The sequence below is a fragment of the Sitophilus oryzae genome, unplaced genomic scaffold (assembly GCF_002938485.1).
Source record: "Sitophilus oryzae breed Bouriz unplaced genomic scaffold, Soryzae_2.0 scaffold_1440_pilon_pilon, whole genome shotgun sequence".
In the NCBI taxonomy this organism is placed as follows: Eukaryota; Metazoa; Arthropoda; class Insecta; order Coleoptera; family Curculionidae; genus Sitophilus; species Sitophilus oryzae.
Genome location: NW_022146105.1, coordinates 6996181 through 7023483, shown reverse-complemented (window position 1 = coordinate 7023483; position 27303 = coordinate 6996181). Strand labels below are relative to the sequence as shown.

At 30.9% G+C, this 27303-nt stretch overlaps 1 protein-coding gene across 1 annotated transcript in view; it reads left to right on the top strand.

The window, feature by feature from the left end:
* Nucleotides 1–450: 450 nt before the first annotated feature.
* The window catches only part of LOC115876931 (fatty acid synthase-like), a 96603-nt gene continuing 69750 nt past the window's right edge, over nt 451–27303 (top strand). The window contains exons 1-7 of the mRNA XM_030892979.1: nt 451–632; nt 1835–2008; nt 3393–3597; nt 6585–6788; nt 8087–8513; nt 16785–16926; nt 17118–17331. Coding sequence (XP_030748839.1) covers nt 512–632; nt 1835–2008; nt 3393–3597; nt 6585–6788; nt 8087–8513; nt 16785–16926; nt 17118–17331 — 1487 coding nt within the window. The 5' untranslated portion in view covers nt 451–511. The remainder of the gene's footprint in view (nt 633–1834; nt 2009–3392; nt 3598–6584; nt 6789–8086; nt 8514–16784; nt 16927–17117; nt 17332–27303) is intronic.

The following is a 27303-nucleotide window of genomic DNA, read 5'->3' as shown; positions in this document are numbered from 1 at the left end:
TGTCTATTCTAGAATAAAGGATCTGCGCCCCTGATTGATTTTTAAAATGTATGCCATAGTATAAAATTATTAAAATTATTTTAGTCATTAAAATGTATTATCATAAAATGGTTTATGAATTATGTCCCAAACAGGTCGTAGTTACACTATGTTTTTATAATAGTAGAATTACATTAATTGATATATCCCTCAAAAAATGCCATGGCTTTTAATTATCCCTTCTTAATAAAAAAAGAGACAGTAGTAAGTTTTTTATAACAGATATATATAAAAACGGATAACTGTTTGATGTAGTTCGACGTATGTTATTGTTTTATTTGAATTTAAGCGATTCGTTTTTTTATATGTTTATACAATATGAAAACTTAAAGGTATTGTATTTAAATTATCGTTCAGAAATTATATATTAAGTATAAATTTATTTCAAATACCACTCCTGTTGACATTTTACTGAAAGTTATTGATAGTTTTAATATTGGCCGATATTGGATGTTTTATTATTGCCCTGAATATGGCTCCTCAAAGTGAAGATATTCTAAATGAAAACGATATTTCTTTTGAAGAAAACATTTGCTTAAAATCGGGAAAAAAATTAGCTGCACCTGAGCAAGGGGAGGAAATTGTTATATCAGGTAAAGTTTTCAAAGTCTTAAGCCTGATTCAGAACCTCAAAATTAGTGGAATAAATTAGTTATTCAATTACACTTTATACTTAAAAATTTACGATCATTTACATTGTCTAAAAAATATAACTATAATGAATAGAATATCCTAGCAGCAGCTTGCTCTAGTCAGTTGTATCCATCGAGAAAGTCTAATAATTGGCTTATAAAACAATAAACTTTTCATTTCTAATCATAATTTGTCTTGACGGATGATAATTAAAAGCTGAAAACAAAAAATTTGGTTAACTTTTTATACTAATTGAAATTTACTACCATTAATATTGACCTTCTGAATGACCTACATTGTAATTAAAGAAACAAACTTTTACGCTAATCGAAACCAATAATTTATTGCACTAATTTTGAGATTCTGAATGAAGCTTTAATGTGAACAAACCTCTCTATAAAAATGGCATATGCATTTTTGTCGTCATGAGATGCACCTTTTAAATTTAGTTTCTTTTACGATATTTAATAAGATCTTTAGGATCTTTAAACACTGCAAAGAGGAATTAATAATAGTTAACTTTTACATCAGCAATGAACTATAGTTGTTTTGGTATTAGAGTATCTACATGACTAGCGATGTAAAATTACCGGTAATTTATAAATTGGTAATATTATTGGTAATATTGGTAATTTATAAAAAACAGAGTTTTAAATAATATTTTTTTTTATTTCAGAACTGTAAAAGCATTACAAAAAAATGCAAGAACGTTTTTTAAACTAGTCAGAGTCAGAGTGGTCTATGTTATAGTAATAGAGTGGATAATGGCAAATCAGCCTAAATCTCGTTATCTGGTTCTTCTTTTTCTTTCGTTAATTAAGTCAAGTCTATTAGTTCGCAATCGATATCTTCCTCTTCTTCGATATCTTTCCCAGCAGCTTCTGCTCCATTTAGTAGATTATAATTTTGAACAATATATAAGTAAGTTTTTCGGCCTTTTCCACGGTAATTCTGTTTCTTCTTGTCCGATAAACAAATCCATAGATTAGATTAGATTCTTCAAGGTGGCTCCTGATCCACTGCAACCATCCAGATTTATTGTGGTCATCTTCCTATCCTTATCATGCACATTAAAGTTTAAACATTTTTGCCTGGTAAAATAATCCCTAAAATATTTATATAATAAATAACTATTATATGCTAAAATGTTTTATTTTTTTAGGGTTATCTGGTAGATATCCAGATTCAAGAAATGTTCACCACTTTCGTGATAATCTCTTTAATAAAGTTGATATGGTCTCTGACGACAATCGCAGATGGAATCCAGGACATCCGGAAATACCTCAACGTACTGGCAAAATATACGACATCGAAAAACACGACCCAAGTTTCTTCGGTATGTTGTTAGACTTTGGTTAAACTTTATGAATAAAAAGTTTTATATGGATTTTTTGGTATTTATCCAAGCAATTTTTTTTTCAAGCAGTAGGTTTGGAATGCCTGGTTTGCAATGCCTGGTTGTCAAAATATACTATTAATGTACTGAAAAAAAACAATTTCGTTAATTTTTCTATACTTCCAACACAGTTTCTTGTAGTACAGTCTGGCCACCGAGTATCGCAAAATAATCTGGTTATATTTTACCAAATATCATCTGCTATCTATGACTTTAAGGTATCTTCGTTTATTGCATTGCTATAATATTTAGATCTCACCTCTAGTGATCTTCTTGTCTCTCAAATACAAGTTGTTTTTATATACCCTCTACACTATTCTGTGGATAGCCCGAAATAGCTCGAGGTCGCGTTTCGCCGCCTACCTTTATCAACTTTCGGCTTATCTCTAATTGTCTCAGCCTATTTCGGTTTACCTTGACGTACTTTCGATTCTTAAAAGCGCCTTGAAACTGCTAATGAAATCGTGGAGAAAGGCGTGGAGGATTTTTTAGCGATTCATGTTGTTTCGTTCAATTTCGTTTCATTTGGAACTGTTTCGACGACGTGTCGGTATCTGTACCCGAGGCAAAGAACTTTTTTCATAAATCTCAGTGAAATAAGTAAACTTAGACATTTCTAAAATATCTGTTACGATGTTACTTTAATAATTATATCTCGTTTTGTGTTGATATATACGGGGTGGTCCAAACTGTATTCTGGAAACTTCGGCAGCGTATGCTGCAGATAAAATTAAGTAAAAAAGTTCGTATAAATTTATGTCCTAAGATGCGTAGTTTCGGAGATACAGGGTGTAGAATTTTCATTTTTATTTTGATTTTTTCCAAATAATTTTTGAAGTAACCCCAATATTTGTATAAATTGTAGTGGCCGCTACCTAAATGTGTTTTAATTTAAGACTTTTAGAGAGTAATAACTTTTCGTTCATACCTGTATAAAACTACTGAGTGAAAAAATATATATTTCCGTAATTTTTACATAAATATGTCTCTTGGTTAAAATTGCTTCGAGCAACCGTTTTCAAGATATTTAGAATGGAAATAGTCAATTTATATCATTACTAACAAAAAATAAACACGTTGAGTAGATAGTTATTTGACTGAGATGTTTCGTTTACATCGCCATCAGGGTGGGACTAAGGATTTGACATTGAAGAAAAATATAGCAAGCTAATTTCATATTTTACTTCATTTTTTGATTCATGACAAAAATAATAATTTATTTCAATAATATACTATGTAATATAGCGAATATATATATGCTTAATACTGTACATACATTTATTCAAATAATAGTAATTAAACCAAACATATATTTGCTCCTTAGGTATGCACTATCGCCAAGCCAATGAAATGGATCCGCTTTGTAGATTATTCTTAGAAGTGGCCATAGAAGCTATATTTGATGCTGGAATTAATCCTGCTGATTTGCAAGGAACAAATACAGGAGTGTTTGTGGGAGCATGTTTTAGCGAGAGTGAAAAAACTTGGTTTTACGATAAATTGAGTCCTGGTAGCCTTGCTCTAACTGGGTAAATATTGAAGGTTGTTTACCTTTAGAGATAGTTACTAGTAATATGATTTTAATTAAAAAATATACACCAGAAAATATTAAAATTTAACTACCACCTTCCATAAAAAACGTTGAAAAGATAAATTTAAAACATGTTACAAAAAAAAACGGTAAAGAATATGATATAAAGGTATTTTTGGAATTGAAATTTATTCGTAAATCCAGTAAGCGAAAAAAATATAAAAAGCATTATTTAAAAAAAAACATTCTTAGTTTAAAAATATTTGATGTAAAATAAATATACAGAGTGCGTCTCAAAAGTTGCTCACTTCCTATTTCAATGACTACAACTTTTGATTTTTAAATGGCACCCTCGGTAGTTTTTTACTTTATTTGAGAGAAAATGACACTCTGATTAGAATGACATAGCATGTGAACTTTTGACATTCTCGCTTAAAAAACCGTATTTTAAATTTCAATTTAAAGTGCCATGGCCGTCTTAGAAACACTAATTTTTAATCAAGGAGGTTTGGAATAATGGGCGGAGGAAATTTCGACACTAAGCAGGTAGCGACTAAAATTTAATGGCAATTTTCGACACCAGCCCCAAGTTCCGTTTTTATCTGACAGGTATATTCGACACCAAATAAATATAGCTGCGAAATAAATAAAATATCATAATTAATTTATATATTTATTTTAATAAAAATAATGTACATTTTATATTTTTAAAATTAATAATATCTGAATACAATACTTATTAATAATATCTGAATACAATACAATTTATTTGGTATTATAGGAATGGTAAGACATAGCTTTTATAAAATCTAACCTACATATTTGTTGGGATCGTAGTTTATCCACCATTTTCTCCATAAATACCAATTTAGCCTTAACGGTATTATCTTTGACTTTTGCTGGTATTTTTAAACTATTTATTTTGACATAAGTCTCTACTTGAAATTCTTTTAACTTTTCAATAAAAATAAAAATAGAAGGATGCGTTGAATAAAAAGAAGTATTAAATCTTGAATGAAAGGATTCACAGGCATTCGTAGTCCTCGCAATAGACGGATTCTGATTAGACCATATGTGCGGTGGAAATAGAGCGCTATCGATTATGTAATTTTCCAGTAAATAGTCTGCATATAAATCAAGTGACGCGTTTTTAGGTTTATATGACATAAGATCATAAACAAAGCAATCTTCAACATCTACTGGATTTAAATAAGTTAAACCAAACGTATGTCTTAACCATTTTCCAATTTCTGAATTTGTATCCTTATATTCTTGTACCAAACCCAAAGATTGAATTTTTTTAAACCAGTTCTGATGTAAGTGAAAACGGCATCCACTAATTTTTACATTTGGCCACATAGACAATAAAGCACAGTGAATTGCTTTTTCAAAGTCCACAAATATTTCAGTTGGCTCTAATGATAACTCAAATGTTTCAAAAATCTTTGACTTTAATAAAGAAAATAAATGTTTGTATGTCATTGACAATTTGTCCTTTAACAAACAGTATGCTAAAGGTACATAATGTCCATTTTCAAAGCCATGTATTGTAAATAATTGGAGAAAAAATTTGGTACTGTATGAAAATGTACCATCCATATACAAAGTTTGTAGTTTACACAACAAACGAATATTTGTCTCGCATGAAAATACAATTACATTAAATTCAGGATGATTTAAAAACAAAAAACTTTCATTGCGACAGGTTTTAGGAGAATAATTACTAACCGCGTTATGAACTTCTGATATGCTTCTAGGTAACGGACCTGGTAACAGTTTACGACGACAGTTGTAAATGTTTTTTCTTATGCAAGCTATGTCAGGAACCGTTAGCAAATTGGCATCACACTCAGTAACAGCAGTTCTTGTAATTTTTGCAGGCTTTTCTGATATATCCTCTTCGGCTTTTCTTTTACATGCATTGGTAACCATCTTTACTTGAAGCTTTTTCGGATCGGCTTCATGATTATGTACCAAATCACGTCTTGTGATGGTGAGGTCATTACAGCCTATTGTAAACACTTTTGCGGAACACTTAGTGTTTCTTTGAATGCAGCGCCAAAATATCTCGCCGCTTTTTAACACTTTCTGTTTTGAGAACGAATGATTCTCCACCACTAATAAATCTCGACCACGGGAACTTTTTATCAAACTCATGTTTAAAATATCTATAAGTGCACTAGTCACGTCAAACAATAAACTGCAACTGAATAATTTTCGTGTAAATTTAGTCACAAGTACAGAAGTGACAATAAATATTGGGGAAACCCAATTAATTACCTACCTACCTGCTTTAGGGCGCGGTGTCGAAATTTCCTATAATAAAATTTGACCCCTCGATTACCCCAGGTACAAACACAATTTGGTGTCGAAAGTTCGCCCGCGCGGAATAATATATTTGATCGTCTGTTGTTTTTCGTATCTTGTCCTGGCTCGTCCAAAGATGCGAAAATTGTTTTTTTATCTCAATTTTTTCTAATGGCTCATTAGTATATTTGGAAAAAACATTTTTTACGAATAATTTGACATGCTTAGTATGTCGAATTAAATTCTCGATGCATTTATAGCCATGGAAATAAATTAAAATTTAAAACGCTATTACATTTTTAATTGAAAATGTCAAATGTTAACATATGCTATGTCATTCTATTCAAAATGTTATTTTCTGCAACGGTGTCATTTAAAAATCAAAAGTTGTAGTCACTTCCGGTGAAATAGGAAGTGACCGAAAACAATTGAATACGTCAATCAATCCTAATTTATCTCATATACTAACATACCAAATATCGTTTTTTATCTGAAAAAAATTAAAAAGTTATAGGACTAAGCCACCTTTGATACACACCCGTTATACTACATCACCTTTATAATTTATCATTTTTAATTTATAGTAAAAATATAATTTTTAATTGTATCGGGAATTTGGGTTTTACCAAGAACTGAAAATACAAAATTAACGGTAATAAGCTTTACAATTATTTTCAGGTGTGATCGATCAATGATTCCAAACCGTGTCAGTTATTACCTGAAACTAAAGGGACCATCTATGACCTGTGATACAGCATGCAGTAGCTCATTATATGCCTTAGACCATGCTTATAGAGCAATAAGAACTGCAGAGTGTGACAATGCTATTGTAGGAGGAACAAATCTTTGCTTGAGTCCGTCTGTTTCGTTACAGTTTGGCAGGTACAAAAACAAAATATAGTTAATCCTCCAGTACTAACATGATTTTTGTAACATTAGTACTAACATTAGTCGGTGGGACCGAATTCCGAAAAAATTACTTAACTGTTGTTTTATATTCAGGAAGTTATTTTGCTTGTATTTAAAAAAGCATACAATGAGTACACAAGTTTTATTAAAAAAACTAATATTATAGGAATAGTAAAGGGTTGCCCAAATTGGACAGTTTTAAGTGTGTCTGGAGCTCATTTTTTATCAAAAACATGTAAAATCCGTACATCGATATCTGTTTAGTTATGGTTAAGTTTTGTATTTTTCCGAAAACATTTCCAAAGCACCTTTTTACGTAGAATTTAATGGTTTAACTATATATTTTTTAAATTAATAATTTAAGAGTTATCAACAAAAAAAATATATTTTATATGAGAGATGTTCTTTATTTTGAATTCATTGCAAAGAACTTAAAATTACCTTTCCAAAAAACATAGTACACTTAATATTTTGTTCGGGTCCTCTTCGAAATACAGAATTTTTAAAAGTTCGCCACTAGATTTCCGCTAGATTTCCACACTAGTAGACTTTGGGGATCCCTTTATTAATGATCTGCCCACCCTAATGGAACTCGGAAACATATTTTTTCAGCAAGACGAGACACTGCCTCACAACGCAGAAATTATAAAATAATTTTCCAGCCAATTTCGAGAATAATTGGATAGCTAACCAAGGTTCCAGCCGTTGGCCGTCGAGGCCGTCGGACTTTTATCATTATCAACGTTTAAGGATTTTTATCATTGAGGAAGACTAAAGGATATTATTTTTAAATTTCCCCTATTTAAAAAAATATTTCAGATATACACAGATGATTGCAGTAGTTCAAGGGTAAAATTAATTTATTTTATGGGAAAAATACAATAATTATTGACTAGGCATGGATGAAAACAGGTAGGTAAAAAAACATATTGGTGGCGCCTCCTAGAATTAAAAGTCATCGAAAAGAAATTCTCATGTTAAGAAAACACCTAGATACCAATTTTCAAGCAAATATCGAGTTTTATTTGTCGTATATATTTATTATCGACGAATGATTAAAAAATCAAAAGTTATATAAAAAAAGAAATAGCATGAAACTTCTACATCCTGGATCTCCAAAACAAAGCATTTTAGGACATAATTTTATAAGATCTCTTTTACTTATTTTCATCTGCCGAATATGCTGCCGAAGTTTCCCTATATAAGGATATTCCCATACAAGACTATACATTTTTTTACTTCATCAATAATTACAAGAATTTTAATTTTAGATTAGGTGTTCTTGGTTCGGATGGAGCTTGCAAGGCTTTCGATAACTCTGGAAACGGATATGCCAGATCCGAAACTATTAGCGCCATCTTTCTTCAAAAGTCCAAAGAAGCCAAACGAATTTATGCTACAATACTCCATGTGAAAACCAACTGCGACGGATTTAAGGATTCTGGAATCACTTTTCCATCCAGGACCATGCAAGTGAGACTACTAAAAGAATTTTATGAAGAATGCCAATCAGTAAAACCTTACGAACTAAGTTTCCTGGAAGCACATGGAACAGGGACAAAAGTGGGTGATCCAGAAGAATTACAAGCCATCGAGGAAGTGTTTTTACCTGGAAGAAAATCACCGCTTCTTATTGGATCTGTTAAGTCTAATATTGGCCATACGGAACCATCTTCGGGACTATGCTCTGTTACAAAGGTACAATTTATATTTGTTTTTTTGTATACAGGTTGGGTGCCTCTCATACGACGCGGAGGCTCCAAGGAAAATAACAATTTGTATTGAAATGAAATTTTATGAGCATATGTAGCTTAATTTAGAGTTCATTTTAAAAAAATTCACAGTCCTTTACAAAGATGCAACCGGGGGGGCATTGAAAATGATGAATAAAAACGTAAAAATATGATTAGTGTTAATATGAGTGTATTACATACATATGTTTAAATAACGAACTTAACAAAAAACAACAGATTTAAAGATTCACTGAAAAAGTAGTAATGTTAACATTAAATATAACATTATCAATAATAATTATGCGATCGCACCTATCCGTAAAACAAACAAGCAAAAAACCCTGAAAAACAAAATAACATTACAAAGGCATCAGGTTAACATGATGACAGATCATGACTAATGACAGATAAAGAATTCTTACGAGGAAAGTTACACTTTTACGATATAACTTTTTACCTCTTAAAGGCAAACCCCCATTTAAACACAAAACTTTTTTAATTCCTACTACTGTATCTAAAAGACTTTTTTTTTTAAATTACTATAAATTCTTAGCCACGCTTCTGTTTTTCTTGGCTGTTGTGTGTCACGTGTCACAGATTAACAGGCCCATGTTTGCACCACAATTTCCGTGATGCTACAGAATCAACTAGATAGACAGGTCCGTGAGAAATTTATGTTATACAACTTGTAGTCAATCTACACAAATATTATCAAAACTTTTTTTCTTTTAAAATGTGTTCAGATTTTGTATAAAAGTATAAGTCAAAAAATCGCAAAACTTAAATTTGATATGAGTTTCTTAGTTTTTAACTAATATAGTGGCGAATTACAAATATTCCTTTCAATGAAAATTAATGAGTTAAAAAAAATAATTTAATAAATTACTAGCTTTTTTCAGCGACTACGTTCGCGTTACACCTCGAATCGTTTATGCATTGATTTAAATGATTTTTTACTTCATAGAGAGCTAGTGAGGCATATAGATGTTTTTTTATTTTTCATCTTTTTTTATTTATTAAGATGCACTAATACTCTCTTTATAGGTTATTTTTTATTTTTGAAGGATAATCGAGGAAGATATATTTCGTTATGATGTCACTTCAATAAACCCAACTTAATATAAAATTTTTATACTGTCTGGTTTTATAATGTTATAGTATTGCACTTTCTGTACAGCAAACTTTCATTCCCTATTCTACTCCCCTAAAGGGTATATTTAACCTATATTTCATAAATTCAAGCTTTACCTTGTGGCAATTTTTATGTGTATAATCCAGAGGTCACCAAGTTTTATATAAATTTTACTAACTTTACCCATTTAGTTGAGGAATTTCAAAATTTCTTCTAATTCTTTTAGCGTAGGATTTCATTCTTCTAGACCAAATAGTAAAGGGAATTTTCATGCAACAAACTGTTCCGAGATAATTTTACTCTCTCTAAGAGGATGAATTTCTAAAATCGCTTTGTGTAGCTAATTCACTAATGTCGTTTAAACCCAGAACCTTTGTGCTAATATTTATGTATCTAAAGCTGGCGGCATGAACTCACTCTAAAGTAATAAAAACGTAATATATAATCTAACGAAAAGACACACCACTGACAATGACAAATAATTTATTTCTGGAGGTATTGTGTGTAGGTGTTTTTCAGGTATGTTTTAGTATTTAGTCGTTTTACACAAAGAAAAGCCATTACACTATAAAAAATACTTCATAACAAATCTACACGTATATATGCTTTCATTTAGAAAGATCATCAAGATTGTGAAAGCGGTTTCGGCGGGATGGATGCAAACAAAAAACCCTTTTGAGCTTTTTTATGTATGGATTTATTATATGTATGGATTTTATGTATGGATTAATTATTTTCCAACATATTTTAGTTTGCAAATCTTTATAAATATTCAGACTCGCCAATATCATTGCTCCACAGTGTCCAGCCTGTTTAGCCAAACGTGGTGCCGGAAGTCACTTCGGCGGCGTCGTGACCCTGGCCGAAGGAAGAGTCTTGAAGACGCTCATCTGCGCATAGAATAGGTTGACTGCGTAGCGTATTGCGTATTAATCGATTCCTGAAACTTTCTATCTCATCATGTATAACATGTTACACAAGTTTATTATTTTAATATCGATTTTAATAGATAAATGTGTGAAATGCCACCTGAATATCTTCCGCCATGACATGTTTTTACTTTTTTGTTATGGTAAAGTGATTTGTGTATAAACTTTATTCAATAACGTATATTTTCCTCCATTTGTTGTTTTTTAATTTTAAGCGAAAATTAAGTATAACATTTTTAGGAAAAGAAACACTGTAATATTTAAAAGAATAAGAAGAAATTAGTCTTATTTTTGAAAGGAAAAATATAGAAAAACTCTTTCTATAGTAAAAGTCTTTATACTTGGGAACTTTTTGCAGAATCCGGTGACATATACGCGGTCTCACCGAAACATTACTTATTACTTCGCATAACTTGAAGAATATCTACTTTTAATAATGAACACTTCAGAAATACACCAGTAAAAAACATTTATTATTTGAGATTAAAACTCGAATTAAATTATAAATATTAGTTACCTATGTTGTTAGAGCTTTTATAGGCCTGTTTAACGACTTAATAAGTTACCTAGCGAAAAAATCTGTGCGCGTACCTACCACTATTGTTACAGGTTAATTCGTTAAAGAAATATGTTACACAAGTTAAAAACGCTAAAATTTTAATCGTATTACTTGTGCATTATTGGGCCTTATAATGTAATTTGTTTGAATTATATCTTCTTTAAATATAATTAGACTTTTTAACGACTTTTAAGTTACCTAGAAAATCTAAATGCACGTACCTACCAATATTGTTATTGTTACAGGTTAATTCGTGAAACAAAATGTGTTAGCATATTATTCGTGGTATTAGTGGTATTATATATTGGAATCAGCTTGGCATTAGTGGGGCATTATATGAGAAATTTTGTGGTTGAATTTAGTTTGTATATTTTGGCATTACTTTGGCATTAGTATACAGACATTTGTCAACTGGTTTACTCCTTGTAGATAATCAAAAGTTTTTTGATAAAATTAGCTTTTATGTCAGATCATTTCTATGAAAAATTACATTAGATTTTATTAAAGATCGCTGGGTAATTAAAACTGTTGACTAATAAAGCTTGTCCACTTTATATAAGTGATCACGAAATATCCACCTTGGAGTAAGTGTTTGGGGTTAAGGGGTGTATAATAAATTAATCAAGTTGTTTTATAATAAAAAACCATAAAACATTTATTTGTGAGTAAAATAATGCAATGGTTGGATATCTCCTTTAGTAATTAGGTGACTAAAATACACTAAAAATAATTAGAAAAAAATCTTGTAATTTATTAGTACTACGTCAATATTAATTAATTGACTTTCCTAGTCTATTTTATTTTATGTACAAATATATTATTAAAGTTTTTAAGCATTAAGTAATAAACACTTTGTGGCCCTCTCTTTATATCGTAAGAGGGTTACGAAATATACTCCTGGTTACACCCCTTACAGAAAACAGTGTAAGGGGTGTAAATAAATTGTATAATCACTGTTTTTTATAATAAAAAACTATAAAACATTTCTTATTTGTGAAGAGATTAAAAACAAAACAATGCATTGGTTAAAATAAGTACATTCAATATATATGTATGTGTTATAACATAATATAGCCATTACCTATTATCCCTATTATTATTAAAATAATATGTGTGTAACATATTTTCTTTAACGGAATTAACCTGTAACAGACATTTATATGCCCAGTATATTTTTGTTTAACAAACCCAATCAGGAAAAATCCAAAACCTACCGTTATAGAGGTATAAGATGATTAAACTTATATAATGACTACTTATCGGATAACAAATTAATTACTACTGTCAGCTAAGTTCAGCTACTGTCTAGGTAGAATATACCTGGAGAGTACCTACACTCACTACCTTATGTAGGTAGAGATTGAAGCTTTATTTTGACGTTACCTCTCACTTCGGTGTGTCAGAAGCTGAATTTTTCAGGGATGGAAAGCACAGTACATCCCACAGTACATGTGATATGGGGACCCTTATTCCTTGGAAAGTAGTACAAAACTAGACCGGAGTAAAAAGGCACTATCATCAAAAGAAATCGATATATTAATGCCACCTGTATAGAGAAACAAATACTTATTTTTTGATCCAGTACACAATAAAGTCTTCGTAAGGAGTAATTTTTTTATAATTATTTACGAAAAACATTTTCATTAGCGCTTATGACCAAAAAAACTTTTAAACATGAATAATCATTTCAATCATGCGAAAATTTGGTTTAAAAATAGATTTTTTTTAATATAACTTTCATTTAACGAAAAACGAAGGCCTAAATGAAAAAAAGAAACAATTTAAAAGTTTCGCTTATGTCTTGACAAGGTATCAAAGCAAACCCCATATTTTTTGCTTTTAAACTAATAAAGATATATCAATAAACAATTAGCGATGTAATGGTTTTTGCGCGCGCTGGCCGACTGCCGCCGCTGCGCCGAGATTTCCTATACCCTTGTATATATGACGTCATGGTGTGGCAAATGTAGCATTTTAATTCGATTTGGGCTCCCTTATATAGGATAACAGAAACATTTTCAATGTTAATATAGAGTTCTATAGGATGTCCCCAAAAACAGATACACATGAAAATTTTGTTTTTTTTTTTGTAATGGAACACCATATAGATTAATTTATTTTGGATTCTAGGAGAAAAATAAATGTGAGTTTTATTAAAGAAGTATTTTATTAAAATGTAAGGTTTTTGATATATTCAACATTTTCTAAAAATGAAGAACAATTCTTGAATTTCAATAAAAGCTACCTAAATTGGAATTTATCCGGTTTAGCCTAACATGTACCTTTAATCAGATTAAAGCTTTATCCAAAAAGTCATACAGGGTGAGCTAAAATTTTTATTGAATATTGGTCGCATTTAAAGGCAAGTTACTCTTATTTTAAATGAAACACCCAGACACAATGACAAATTCATGTCTCTACAAAATATTATTAAGGTTTCCTATCCCTCAAACAAAGATTTTTCTAAATATTTCACTTTCAATTAGATTTAGTGTGAGTAGATCTTGATTATTTGATAAAATCTTGGTGGCTGTGATATGTCTGATATTACTTCAACATATCTGTCAAATTAGTTCAACTTGAACAAATAGCTATCATTTTTTTGTCAGTCAAAACAAAAGACACTCTCAGAAATTTGCTAAAAGAAGAAACTTTTTTTGCATTTTGCCGATTAAAAGAACAATTAAATGCTCCAGATTTAGCCAGTCTGGAATTTTTTATGGGGATATGTTAAAAACAGCGTTTAAAAAACTTGACCAACTATTGTAGATAACATGAGGGAAATTATTGTGGCTGAAGTAGAACTCTACATATGCCTTTTAACATAAAAAGATCTTTTGAATAGAAAATGAATCATTTTATGCACTGAACAACCCAAGTAGCAAAAAGAAATTCTAAAAGGATTGAATTATTTTATAACAGTCGAATAGCGTTGTCTTAAGGACTGCTTGATTTTATTAAGCGTTTGGTTTCGACCATTCTGCTTTTTAATAAAAGTTGTTATATTAACTATTTTCTAGTGGTTTTTACAACGTATCCTATAAGGCATTAAACGATAATTCCTTTTAGTGTGATATAACACTTAATAAGACAATGCTATATGATAACAAACATATTATTTTATTATACTTTTATACCCATCATGTAAGAGTTCTATAATATTCATATAACTAGTAGTCACATGATCATATAATAGTTACTTAAACTTGTCTTATTAAAGTTGTATTACGTTGTATGATAGAATGTTTTATTGCGTTAAACTACGATGCTGTATACAACACCAGTTATATAGCCTTATATGATAAAATTGTGATTAACAAAATAAATTCGCTGTAATATCTGTATTATAGAACTGGTAATGTATTATAGAACTGGTAATGTAACTTAAAATATAACCTCATTTTAAATTAAATGGTATACCTAGTTATTTATTTTGTTATTGTTGTTGTTGCAAAAGTAATATCTACGTACGAGTTTAATCAATCACAGCTATTATGAATTCTGGACAAAGTGGGAAAAAAGTTAACAAACGCAGTGGTAGTTATAAAGAGCATGTAAGAAAAAAACTCCTAGAAATTACGGCAAATAATCCCGAGAATTCCCTGGGTTCTCAAAAGCCAAAATATCTCGGGTTGTCTGGCTTCTTCAAAACATTGTTGCCACGTTGATGTAAAAGTTTTACTGTAGTAATGTTTGTATTGTTTTATTGTTGTTTTTCTAAGTCCTTAGGTTGCCACTCACTCGTCGGGCATGCATGAAATGCATTGCGTGCATGAATCCATGAAAATCTGATCATGTTTGTTAGTATAAATACTAATCAAATGAGATTTGGCAACATCTATTTGTCACAAATCTCAATATGTCCAAAATAGTTCTATAGTGCCTGGAAATTCTGCGTAATGATAGATATTTATCCTATACCGTTTTATTTTACAACAAAGACTTATTTAAGGGATTCGTTTATAATAAAATGGTTGCATTATAATTCGCCATGTTTAAGGCAGAATTTTTGTATGGCCTATCGCCGCCATTATATGAAGCAAAATTAAAAACATCAAAATATATTTTAAAATGTTATTTTTGAAAACTATTTTGTGATAAGATTCCCACATAACAGTAATAAAGTGTTTAATTAAATTAAAAACAAAAATTTTTGAAAATTTTATTTTATTTTATTGTTTAAATTTATACGTAAACCTTAATCGAAATTAAAGCGCTTTAATTTTTTGCCAAATACATACCGATAATCTACCAGTAAAATTTTCGGCGCAACAAGAATTGTCCCTACTCTTCAAACCCTATTAATGATTTTTTATATTACATATTTGTTGTACCTTCTGGCTCTACCAGCCATTTTCATTGTCCAGTAAAGTCTCCTTTTTAACAATCCACATCCTCTAGATTCATTTTACGACACGCTTAAAATATAATTTGCTCCTAATATTCTTCGGTAAAAAATAAAATACTCTTTTACCTCGCTAAATGATCAAATGTTTTTATTGTTCTGTTTCTTAGATGTGACCACGTAATACACAATAAAACTGGTTTTATAATAGTTACATGACGCTGTGTAAAATAGTTGCATAAGAGTTGTATACCTTTTTTATAGAACTTCTATACTACAAAACTGTTGTATAAAAATGGGCCTTTTTGGTTGTACAGCTATCATATTACGGTCTTATAGCACGTTATATGAATTGAGATATCCTATAAAAATGATCACATAGCTGTTTATACAACCTTTATAAAATAAAATTTCTTACTTGGGAAGAAACGGAGCGTTGCATTTGATTTCAGCTATCTAGTTTTTTTTACAGTATTATACATTTATAGTTTAGTTCTAATTCTGTAATAATAAAAAAAATGTTTTAAAGGTTTACCTTTTTGTTATCGTTGAGTATTTTACACTGCATCTTTTAGTTTTTATTATTTTAACAAAAGGTACAGCAAAGCCACCTAGATTGTATCAAATAATAAAGATCTACTGACGCAAAATCATTAAAATTAGAATATCTAGGAAAATCTTTGTATAAGGTACATACAGTAGTTATTGTAAATTGCAGGGTAAATTACAATTTAGGTAGCTGCTCTTGAAATTTAAAATTTATTTTTCATTTTCACAAAATGTAAAATATATCAAAATCCTTACATTTTAGGCATATATTTCTTTAATGAAATTCACTTTTATTTTGTTCATAGAATCCGAAAATTTATTAATATGTAAGGCGTTCCATTATAAAAACCCTAACTTTGATGCCTAACTTTTTTTGGGACACCCTGTAGACACCCTATACATATTTTTTTATAAAATTCTTTCAATTAGTACGCCACCCTGTATTTTATTTTTTTAACCTTACATAATATTTGCACGTTTCTATAAAAAAAATATGAACATCCTGAAAATTATTTATTAATTAAAACTTAATACAATTTAGAAGTTCTCTTTTAATACAATTCAGAAGAATCTCCCGTTAAAAAGTTTTATAACAGATTATTATTACATTGTAATTAAGTAAATAGTATAATAAATACTAGTTAGTAGTCTACAAGTTATTAAACTTTATTATCGAAGATAGATAACTTTACTTGATAATACCTTATATTTTTTTCTTATAGGTTCTTATAGGACTTGAAACTGGCTATATACCGCCAAATTTGCATTACAATACTCCAAGAGAAGGTATAAAGTCATTAGTGGATGGTATGATTAAAGTAGTTGCAGACAAAACCGAATTTAAGGATGACAGGGGATTAATAGGTACGTCTCGTCGGGGATCATCCAATAAACTTTCTATTATCCGAGTTGTATATATAAAATTGGCAGACACAAATATGTAATTCAAATGACACAACTTTAAATCAAATTTAACCAGTAATATGAGCTACCCGATCATAATAACTGAAATCGAAAATCGAAAAATTATCGAAATCTGAAATAAACTTATTTAGGAATCAACAGCTTCGGTTTCGGTGGCGGAAACTGCCACGTACTCTTAAGACATAATCCCAAGAAGAAAGTAAACCAAGGAAAACCTCTGGATAATATTCCTAGATTGATTTGTGTCAGTGGAAGGACACCTGATGCGGTCAACATGCTTTTGGATAGCGTCATAGAAAATAAACTTGATGTAGAGCATATCAGATTGCTACAAGACATTTTTAGGTAATTCTATTCATTCCACTTATAGTTTGGTTATTCTAAAATGCACATACTGATAAATGAGAGGGAATTAATAAATTAATAGTTAGGAGGTTACTAAAATTATTATTATGCTAGATATGTATATTGAGTCTCTTTTGTGAACACACAGTATGATCTACATAAGTTGTATCTTACTAAATATAAGTTGTGTCATTCATGTCATCCGTTGTTTATAATTTTTAACAATCACAAATATGAATAATGGTGATTAGGCTATTTTAGGTTGTTAGGGTTTAGGATCCTGTTTGTTCCCTCGCTCGAAGGCCTTGGACCCATTGCAATACCCCAAACCCTTATTGTACCAAATCTTCCTCCCATTCTTTCTTTGCGTTAAAGCATTTCCAGCCCTTTGAAAAGTTCACGATGTTGCTGATATTGGCTTCTGCTGCTTTCTCAAGTCCCTCCAAAAAACCTTTCCCTAAAGTTTTAAAGCATTGGTATTCCAGTGCCGGACGCATATTACTATATAGCCGTCAATCGCTCTATCCGACCGCAGCCGAGTGGGGTGGTCTAAACAACATACTATTCATTCGGGACCGATTTCTGTACGTCGGTTATATAGACAAGGAAATGTGCACATACAGCATTTTACTACATTCTACAAAATATTTTTATTTGAATAAAAATAAGGTGACTGCCAAGACGGACACATAAAAAAACAAATTCACATTCTAATTTTACATTGTAAGATATTATAAATAATAATACTTAATCCTAGTTGAAACAATGGGGAATAGAAGAAATGACGCCATTTGGTTTATGCTCTGTCAAATGAGAAAATTTTAGTGTCATATTAATAAATTGGCAGAAAATGGGCTACTCTGAACAAGAAAAACTCGATATGATTGAATTATTTTATTTAAATGAAAGAAATGCTTCAAGAGCTCTAAGAAAATATAACGAAAATTTCCATATAGGATAACGTCTAGCCGTGAGTTTTTTTGTTCAGAATAACCCATTTTCTGCCAATTTATTAATGACACTAACATTTTCTCATTTGACAGAGCATAAACCAAATGGCGTCATTTCTTCTATTCTCCATTATTTCTTGTTCATGGCCAACTATGCACATTAATTTGCCAGTTATATATTTTGAAAACGGCTGGATAAAATATAAAGTATATATATATATATATATATATATATATATAGTACACGTCCGGTAATGTTGAATCTGGCATAGGAATTACATGCATTGGAATGAAACGCATATAAAAGTCTAAGTTTAAACAGAGATGGATAACAACTTCCCCGTTTCCACTTCCACTACGATTGTCGAAGTTAGAAAAACTCCAATAAGACAACAAATTTTGCAAATGCCTTCGCCTCCCATCCACTCATGATACTCATCCACCTGCCTTTTTATCGCCATTATTTTATTTCCCTTCGCGCCCCCGCAAGGCCAAATCTCGCAGTCCATCACAGTGTTGCTAGGTCTACTGGAGTTCCGTGTGAATCTACCGAACCGATCTACCGATTTAAATAAAATCTCTCGATATGATCCACTGCATCTTCAGTCTTTACAATACAAGCACTTTTAAAATTTGACAATATCTGGAACTAAAAATTAAGCGACCACCGCTTTGGAATCTGTCTACTTGCAGAGTTACAGAGATATTCCCACAAATCCTTATTACTCCTCCTCATTGGGCGCGGTATTGGTGACATTGCTTGAAGATGATATCTTTACAGAAATATTTTGTTTCATTCATCTGCTCAGAAGTTGAACCCACTTGTTTCCCAAAAAAATGTAAGCAAAAACAAAAAATCTAAGTTAAGGAAACAAACTAAATACGGACCAAATATTTTAGTGCTTTTCCTGTCTAAAAAATATATTAATACTAAAAAAGAGTTGAGAGTTGCACAGAAAGCTTTCCTTCCATTTGAAATGAAATTAATTTTAGATATCACTGATCAAAATTTTATTTTAAAAGAAGTGAAATTATTTTGCTATCCTACTTCTTATAGTTTTATATGTTTTATATAAATGTATATAAATATTATTTAATTTAATTATACCAGATTGCGGTCTGAAAGCGGCTCACCTATAACTTTGTTATTTTTTGAGATAAAATATTTGGTATGTTAGTATATGACAAAAAATTGGGATTGATTGACGTAGGTATTCAATTTGTTTTGGTCACTTCCTGTTTCACCGGAAATGACTACAAAATTTGAATTTTTAATGGCACCTCGGAATTTTTTTACTTTATTCGATAGAAAAAGACATTCTTAGTAGAATGACATATCATATGTCAACTTTGACATATCGCTTAATAAAAATCGTATTTTAAAATTCCATCTAGAGTACCATGGCTATGTTAAAAACACTAATTTTTAATCAAGGAATTTTGGAAAAATAGATTTGATCGTCTAATGTTTTAGTGTCTTTGTCCTGGCTAGTTAGAAAACGCTCAAATCGTATTTTTAATCATATCTCAATTATTTCAAATGGAACGAGGGTGGCTCATTAGCATATTTGGAAAAGCATTTCTTTACAGAATAATTTGATACCACATACTTATTCGTATTAAGGTTGTTTGAGTAAAATTTTCGTTACAAACCTCAAAGTTATATTTCTAAATAAACCATATGCGAAATGTCAAAAGTTGACATATGATATGTCATTCTATTCAAAATGTCATTTGCTATCGAATAAAGTAAAAATACCGAGGGGTGCCATTTAAAATCAAAAAGTTGTAGTCATTTCCGGTGAAATAGAAAAATGACCAAAAACAATTGAATGTCAATCAATCCCTAATTTATGTCATATACTAACATACCAAATCTCTGTTTTTAACTGAAAAAATAAAGTTATAGAGGGGCAGCCACTTTTGAGACGCGTTCCCGGTATATTTTAATATTAGATAATACCCCTCAGCTATTTCTAATTTCTTGTTATATTTATTTTATTTGTGTTTTATTTGAGTGCTCTATTATTACAACACATAGGAATGCTAATTTTGGACTTAAATATTATATTTTATTTTGGGTTTCTGTACTTTTGATTTTTGTTTAAGATCTACGGAGAATTTTGTTCTCGTATAGAATTATAATCTAACAACCCGGCAACCCTGTTCGGCTACTCCTTAGAAAGTTTTTTTGGGCCCAATTCTTTTGACACCGGCGCCGTCGACCGACGCGTCGATGCCGGGGCGACTGCGACTGGTCGGAACATAGACTTAAAATAAAATATAGACTGAGCATCTCATTCATAAATAGCTGGAACATGCGGTCAGACACTGTCTTGTTATTGTTGTGTTATTGTTTTAGGTTATAACGAGTGCAACACGAGCGATAGATAGAGTTGTCTCTGTCGTAACGGTTGTTCCCTGACAGACTCTGCCGAGGAAACACAACACTGTCTTTCGTTTCCTCAAGTAATAACCTGAACTCTCCACGTATCACTTAGCCGGGTAATTTTTTTATTTTAATGAAGCTATAATTAAATTCAAAAAATATATCGTATTTAAACTTTTTATATTTTATTAAGATTTAGGACAGGTTTTTTAAATAAAAGTTTAGAAAAACAATTTAGAGTCCAAAAAAGGAAAAAATAATAAAATACACGTTATAGAAGAAATTTTATAATCGAAATTAGGTAATTTTTGAAATTAATAATAAATTATTAATTTTAGTCAAACATTTACAACCCCTAATATTAATCAAAACAGGATTCATTCCACAGATATAATAGAATCAACGGACAGGAGAGAAAAAATATGATTGTTGTAATTTTTTTTCTGGTTAAGTGATGTCTTATTATGTAAATTAGAGAAAACATAAATCTGTTCCATTAAAGCAAGGAAGGGTGATAGGAAGTGATTAAAATAAAAACTACATTTATTTAACTCCCGGTACTGTCCTTATTATAGATGGTATCTAAAAGTGGCTCATCCCCATGAATTTTTTATATTTTCAAATAAAAACAAGATTTAGTATGTTAGTATATAGAATACAATTAGGATTGATTGGCGAGCTCAATTGTTTTTGTCACTTCCTGTTTCACCGGAAATGAACTATAACTTTTAATTTTAAAGCTGGCACCCTCGGTATATTTCTACTTTATTCGATAGAAAAATGACACTCTGAATAGGAATGACATATCATATGTCAACTTTTGACATTTTCGCATATATGGTTTAATTGTAATTGTAACACGCGGTTCATAACGACAATTTGACTCTCGAAATACCAAGTGTGTGGTATCAATATATTCATAAAAATGCTTTTTTCCAAATATGCTAATGAGTCACCCTTGTTCCATTTGAAAAAATTGACATATATATGATTAAAAAAATACGATTTGTACATCTTTTAACCGGCCTAGACAAGACACAGAAACCTATTAGACGATCAAAACTATTTTTCCAAGGCCTCTTTGACGTTAAAACTTAGTGGATTGAAAAACTGGATTGAAATTTAAAATAGGGATATGTTTTAAGCGACAATGTCAAAGTTGACATGTATGATATTTCATTCTATTCAGAGTGTCACATTTTATCGAATGAAGTAGCAATATACCGAGGGTGCTTTTTAAAATCAAAAGATGTAATCATTTTCGGTGAAAACAGGAAGAGACCAAAACAATTGCATACGTCAATAAATCCTAAATTTATGTCATATACCTACTAACATACAAATCTGTTTTTTTATCTGGAAAAAATACAAAAAAGTTATAGGGTTGAGCCACTTTTTGAGACGACCCGGTATATTAAAAATATTGTTTCATAATAATATCATTTTAAAATTTTGTGGCAAATTATTTTTAGATTCTGAGATAATTTTAGAATAAAACCGGAATATATTTTTAATAAAACAATATTAATTATTAACAGGGTTATAATTATGATTTTGTTACAATGTAAGTAGTAAACAATGTAATGTAAAAGAAAAATTCAGATCTTACATTTACTAAAAATATTATCTAAATAAGTGCCTTTCTACAACAACGCCACTGACTGCCAATGGGTAAATTGAGAGTTGCCTACCGGTCAGTAAAGTCGTTTCCAAGACTTAAATGGATTATTTAAGTCAAACTTCTTGCAAATTTGGCACTGGCGAACCATATTTTATAGTTTTGAACAGAAAAAGTCAATAAAATAAACACTTGGCGACTACAAGCTAGAGAAAATGCGTTAATACAGCCAGGGGAGATAGCGGCAACAAAGCTTTTACCGCACACGTGCTACCATAAACTACAAGGTAATAAAATGAATGAATAGGCTCCCTCGCCTCTAATCGGTGTTGTCATATTCATAAAGAACTTATCCTTATTAAACAGTATCCGACTTATAATTTAGTAGTATAAGGACTATTTAATACATCTATGGAATATTAAAACCTACTTTATTAAACTGTAGTATTAATATCTCAATATATGTGTATAACAAGAAAAAAAATATTGATAATATTAAAGACGTGACAACATAGGCTGGATGAGGAAGGCTCGGTCGACTGTACCCAGAAGTAAACATGTGTACAAAAAAGGTTGTTTGTCCGCGTTGAGATGTAAATAGTATAGTCTATATTTTATTTTAAGTCTATGGGTCGGAAGGTCATGCGTTGGACAGTGTTGCCATTTCATAAAATTGCACTTGCTATCAATTAAGGCGAGCGGCCACTGCGAGCGAAACTAAACTAAGCGAAGATGTTTGTTTTCATATTCTTAGCTTAGTTTAGTTACGCTCGCAGTGGCCGCTCGCCTTAAAGGTAATTAAATGGGAACCCACTGGGAACGATTTTCGCTCAGTAGTCAGCTAAGTTTTCGTATTGTATCCCTGCTATCATAGAACTAATCGCTGCCTAAAAATCTGCTGGAACCTGTCACGAACTAAAAACGAGCGAAACTAAACTACAATTCGAAGCTTCGTTCATATTTTCGTTTGTTTCGGTCAAGTAGCCGCTGACGCATTAAAAGTATGTGTTTATTTTTACAAATCTTATCTTCGCTTAGTTTAGTTTCGCTCGCAGTGGCCGCCCGCCTTTAGTGATGTAAACTTTAGTCTTTAGTTACTTTTATGGACTCGTAACTACTAGTTATTTTTGGTAATAGGACTTGTTACTTTGACTCGTTACTTTAGTTACTCGTTACTTTGGTACTTATTATCGTTACTTTATGTAATCGTTGTTCTGTGTACAGGTTGGAAGACTTGGGCTTTGACGTGGAACTTTCTGGCACTTATTGTGCGCCGCGATCTTTCGTTTGCATGCTCGGTTTAACCTATAAGGGGTTTCTACTATTCTCTACGAGGTGTATTAAAGGCTTAATAGGATAATTTCAGTACTCGGTATTCAAGTGAATTGGATAATATGTTTTTAATAATATGTATAATATTTTATGTAATGATGTTAAATGAAAATATGTACTATTAATAAAATTAAAATAAAAGAAAACAAATCAAACAAAGAAAATATGTGTATAATAAATATAAAGTATTTTTTTATCTCTCTCTCTCTCTCTCTCTCTGTAATACATTAATAAATAGGCAAACATTAAAGAGTAAAATTAAAAATGTATATTTTTGTTAAAGATGTAAAATATTAAAATGTATATTCCTCTGTGGCAGATTCATCTCTTCAAAAAGTTCTTTGGATTCACGCAGCCCCAAAGTGTTTACTAAAAAATTACTATTTTATTTTGTAGATTTTTTAGTGTGGGGTGGCGAAATATCTATTCTCTTTGCTACGGAAAATATTTGCTCTGCTTTTCCGGATGTTAACATTTTGTGACTAACGTGAATCCATTTTTAATTAATATCTAAGATTATGTTATCTAAAATGAAACGATTCTATCTATAGCAAATACAAACGACAACAAACGGCAAAGGGACAGACCACCTCCGGGTCGGCATGAGCCCATCTCCATAATAATTGTAATAAAATCACACATTTACCATAAAAACATCGGCCGGCGTCAAGTCAACATTTTAAACATAAGCATATTGATGGCAACTAGACCTTAGCGATGAAGTAAGGAATATTTCAGTATCGGAGTTTCCGAGTTCTCGGTTCGTGCATTTCCAGGGATTACGATTACTGCCGGCTCAAAAGTAACAGGCATTAGCTCAGGGATGATACGAGGTCCTAAATTCAAATAGTAAGCGTTACTTCGAGTCCCTCAAATATAATGCTTCGTTACTTTATAACGATTACTTAGAGGTATTTTTACATCACTACTATCAATTGCTATTTCAGAAGTGATTTCAACATTTTGCATGTTACTTTTCGTTTTAGATAGAAGTTATGTGCCCAGAGAGAAACATTCTTAAAATTCCTTTGTACTTTATTTAATATTTTATTGGCGCAAAATATAGATTTAAAATTTGGGATTTGGGATAAGCCAACATAATTCTATTTAATAGAATGGCAACACTGTCTATCGTCTTTACTGTCCCTACTAACTGATCTCCCACTCTAGCGTTTTTAGCTCATTCCTCTTCTCCATATTCCATGATTTCGTTTTTCACATTCTCACATAGCCTTTGCCTTAGAAGTATTTAATAGTTATTTTTAAAAAAATATATTCTCGTGAGCAAAAATAACATTGTGATATGGTACAACAAAGCTGAAAGTGCCGAGGAAGTTATTGGGCAATTTATATTTATGTACCTGGGTCAACAGGTCCCATCGCGCCAAACGATTTTTAATAGCCTTTTAATCGTTTTAAGCAATCTGGCTGCATTAACCAGTGTGGTAAATGCTACCACGAGGATCAAAAAACCCTGGGTCCTATTCCTGAAGAAAGAGTCGGAGAGGGATCAAAATGTTTGTGCCTTGCAGAAGCAAGTGAGCCATGCTCCAGCAGCCAAATTTCACAAGAAATTTATGTTCGGACCGCACAGTTCGGTATGTTTTGAAAAAGCATGGTTACCAAATCAAATAAATTCAAACTACCCAAGAAATTTTCCCACGTGACTGTATCAAAACGAATGAGTTTTCTTGAGATCCATGAGGCAGCAGAAAATTGATGAAAACGAACAATTTTAAAACATTTTATTTACAGACGAATCATCATTTTCTCTTCATGGTCATCACAATCCTTCAGCAAATTAGATATTGGTCACGGAAAAATAAACATCTGACTGTGCCATTACGGTACCCAATATCCCCAAAGATTAATATGTGGGCCGGTATTTTAAGCACCATATTTATGGCCTTTTGTGATGGTATTTAAATGCTGCAAAATACTTGCAGATGCTGCAGAATCAAATTATACCAGCTGTACGGACCCTAATGTCAATTTTGATGAAATTTGATTTCAGTAGGATGTTGTCCTGCTCACAATGCAAGACCAGTTCAGAAATTTGACAGGACTTTCCTGAACGGCTTATTTGTGGCAGAGGCAACATACCATGGCTGGCAAGATCACCGGAGTTTGAGCCCTCTGGACTTTTTTTTTTCTGGGGTCACTAAAAGCAACAAATTTATAGGTATCCACTTGAGAGACCTGCAAATTTAGTTGAATTAAGGGAATAAAATATTTGATAGTACTAACTCCACAACACCGGAAGGATTTGTTATCGAATCATTAGGGACGGAGTTTTATAATCGAGCTAGGGTACTGCGAAGCCCAACATGGAAAAGTTTTTTGAACATTGGTTTAAACAAATTTTGTTCATAGTTATTTTTAATTTTGTTTATAGTTTATTTATTATAAGAAATCCTTTTTATTTATTTTTAAAATGTTTATGAGTTTACTTTTTTTAGAATACTTGTTTTTACTGTCAATTTTAGGCTTAGGGCTGATAAAATTCAACTAAGTTTAAAGCACTGTTGCATTAAATACAACAGGAGTAACATGATTCTCTAACTTATAACATATTATTAACTAGAAAAATGCGATTAATAATCACCACACCGACATCTGACTGATACTGATTCTATTTTCTATTCTATTCTATTACTAGTAGTCCCCACACAAACGTCTTAAAGCTCCCGCCCCCTTCGCGGAGGCTCGCTTTGTCGTATCACTTCCCTAAACGATGGTAGGGAAAAAGACTCCTTTATCCATCTCTGTTGCACTGTAAGTATATTTTGCAGCCTTAACATCTTTTTTTTATCGCATTGAAAACAAACCTCCTATTGCTAATGTTTTTTTGTTAGCTATGGTATTTATATATATATAGTATATAGTATATATATATATATATATATATATATATATATATATATATATATATATATATATATATATATATATATATATATATATATATATATATATATGTATATATATATATATATATATATATATATATATATATATATTTGAAATCAGAAAAAAAGGTCTTCCATTTAAAAAAATGCTCGACCTGTCAAAATTTGACATTAGTAAGAATATTTCTGACTTTTTCATAAAAAAATTCTAATTGTTCAGAAAAAACATGAAACTTTAACATTTTTTAATATCTCTTCAAATAACTCCTGTAGGGTGGGACCGAAAATATACGGGAAAACCCTGTACATTGTTAGAATAATTTTGTACATTTCTTACAATTTTGTAGCAATTTTTACATTCCTCGACATTTTCCTATTCTCTATCCTACTACAATGATAATTATGCATAATAAATAATTCTACTCTTTAACTGGCATGTTTATAGTGATCAGCAGGCAATATCTCTTGAATTCTCACTGAATTGACATGAATATAATATTATATTTACCTCAGCGTCTTTTGAATAAATTTTCAATTTCCATGAAGTATCTGATACTTGGATGAAATCTACGCTTTCTGGAAGCTACATTTTTAATTTTATCACTATTAATAATAATCATTTACTAACAAAATATTACGGAAACAGCACGTGGCATTTATTTTCTAGAGTAACTAACAAACTAGACGACCGACAGCGAATTTGACAGCAATTGGTTGTATACTTATCCGCCAAATTTGCCTATAGCTAAATAACCGACGACGTATAGAATTCAT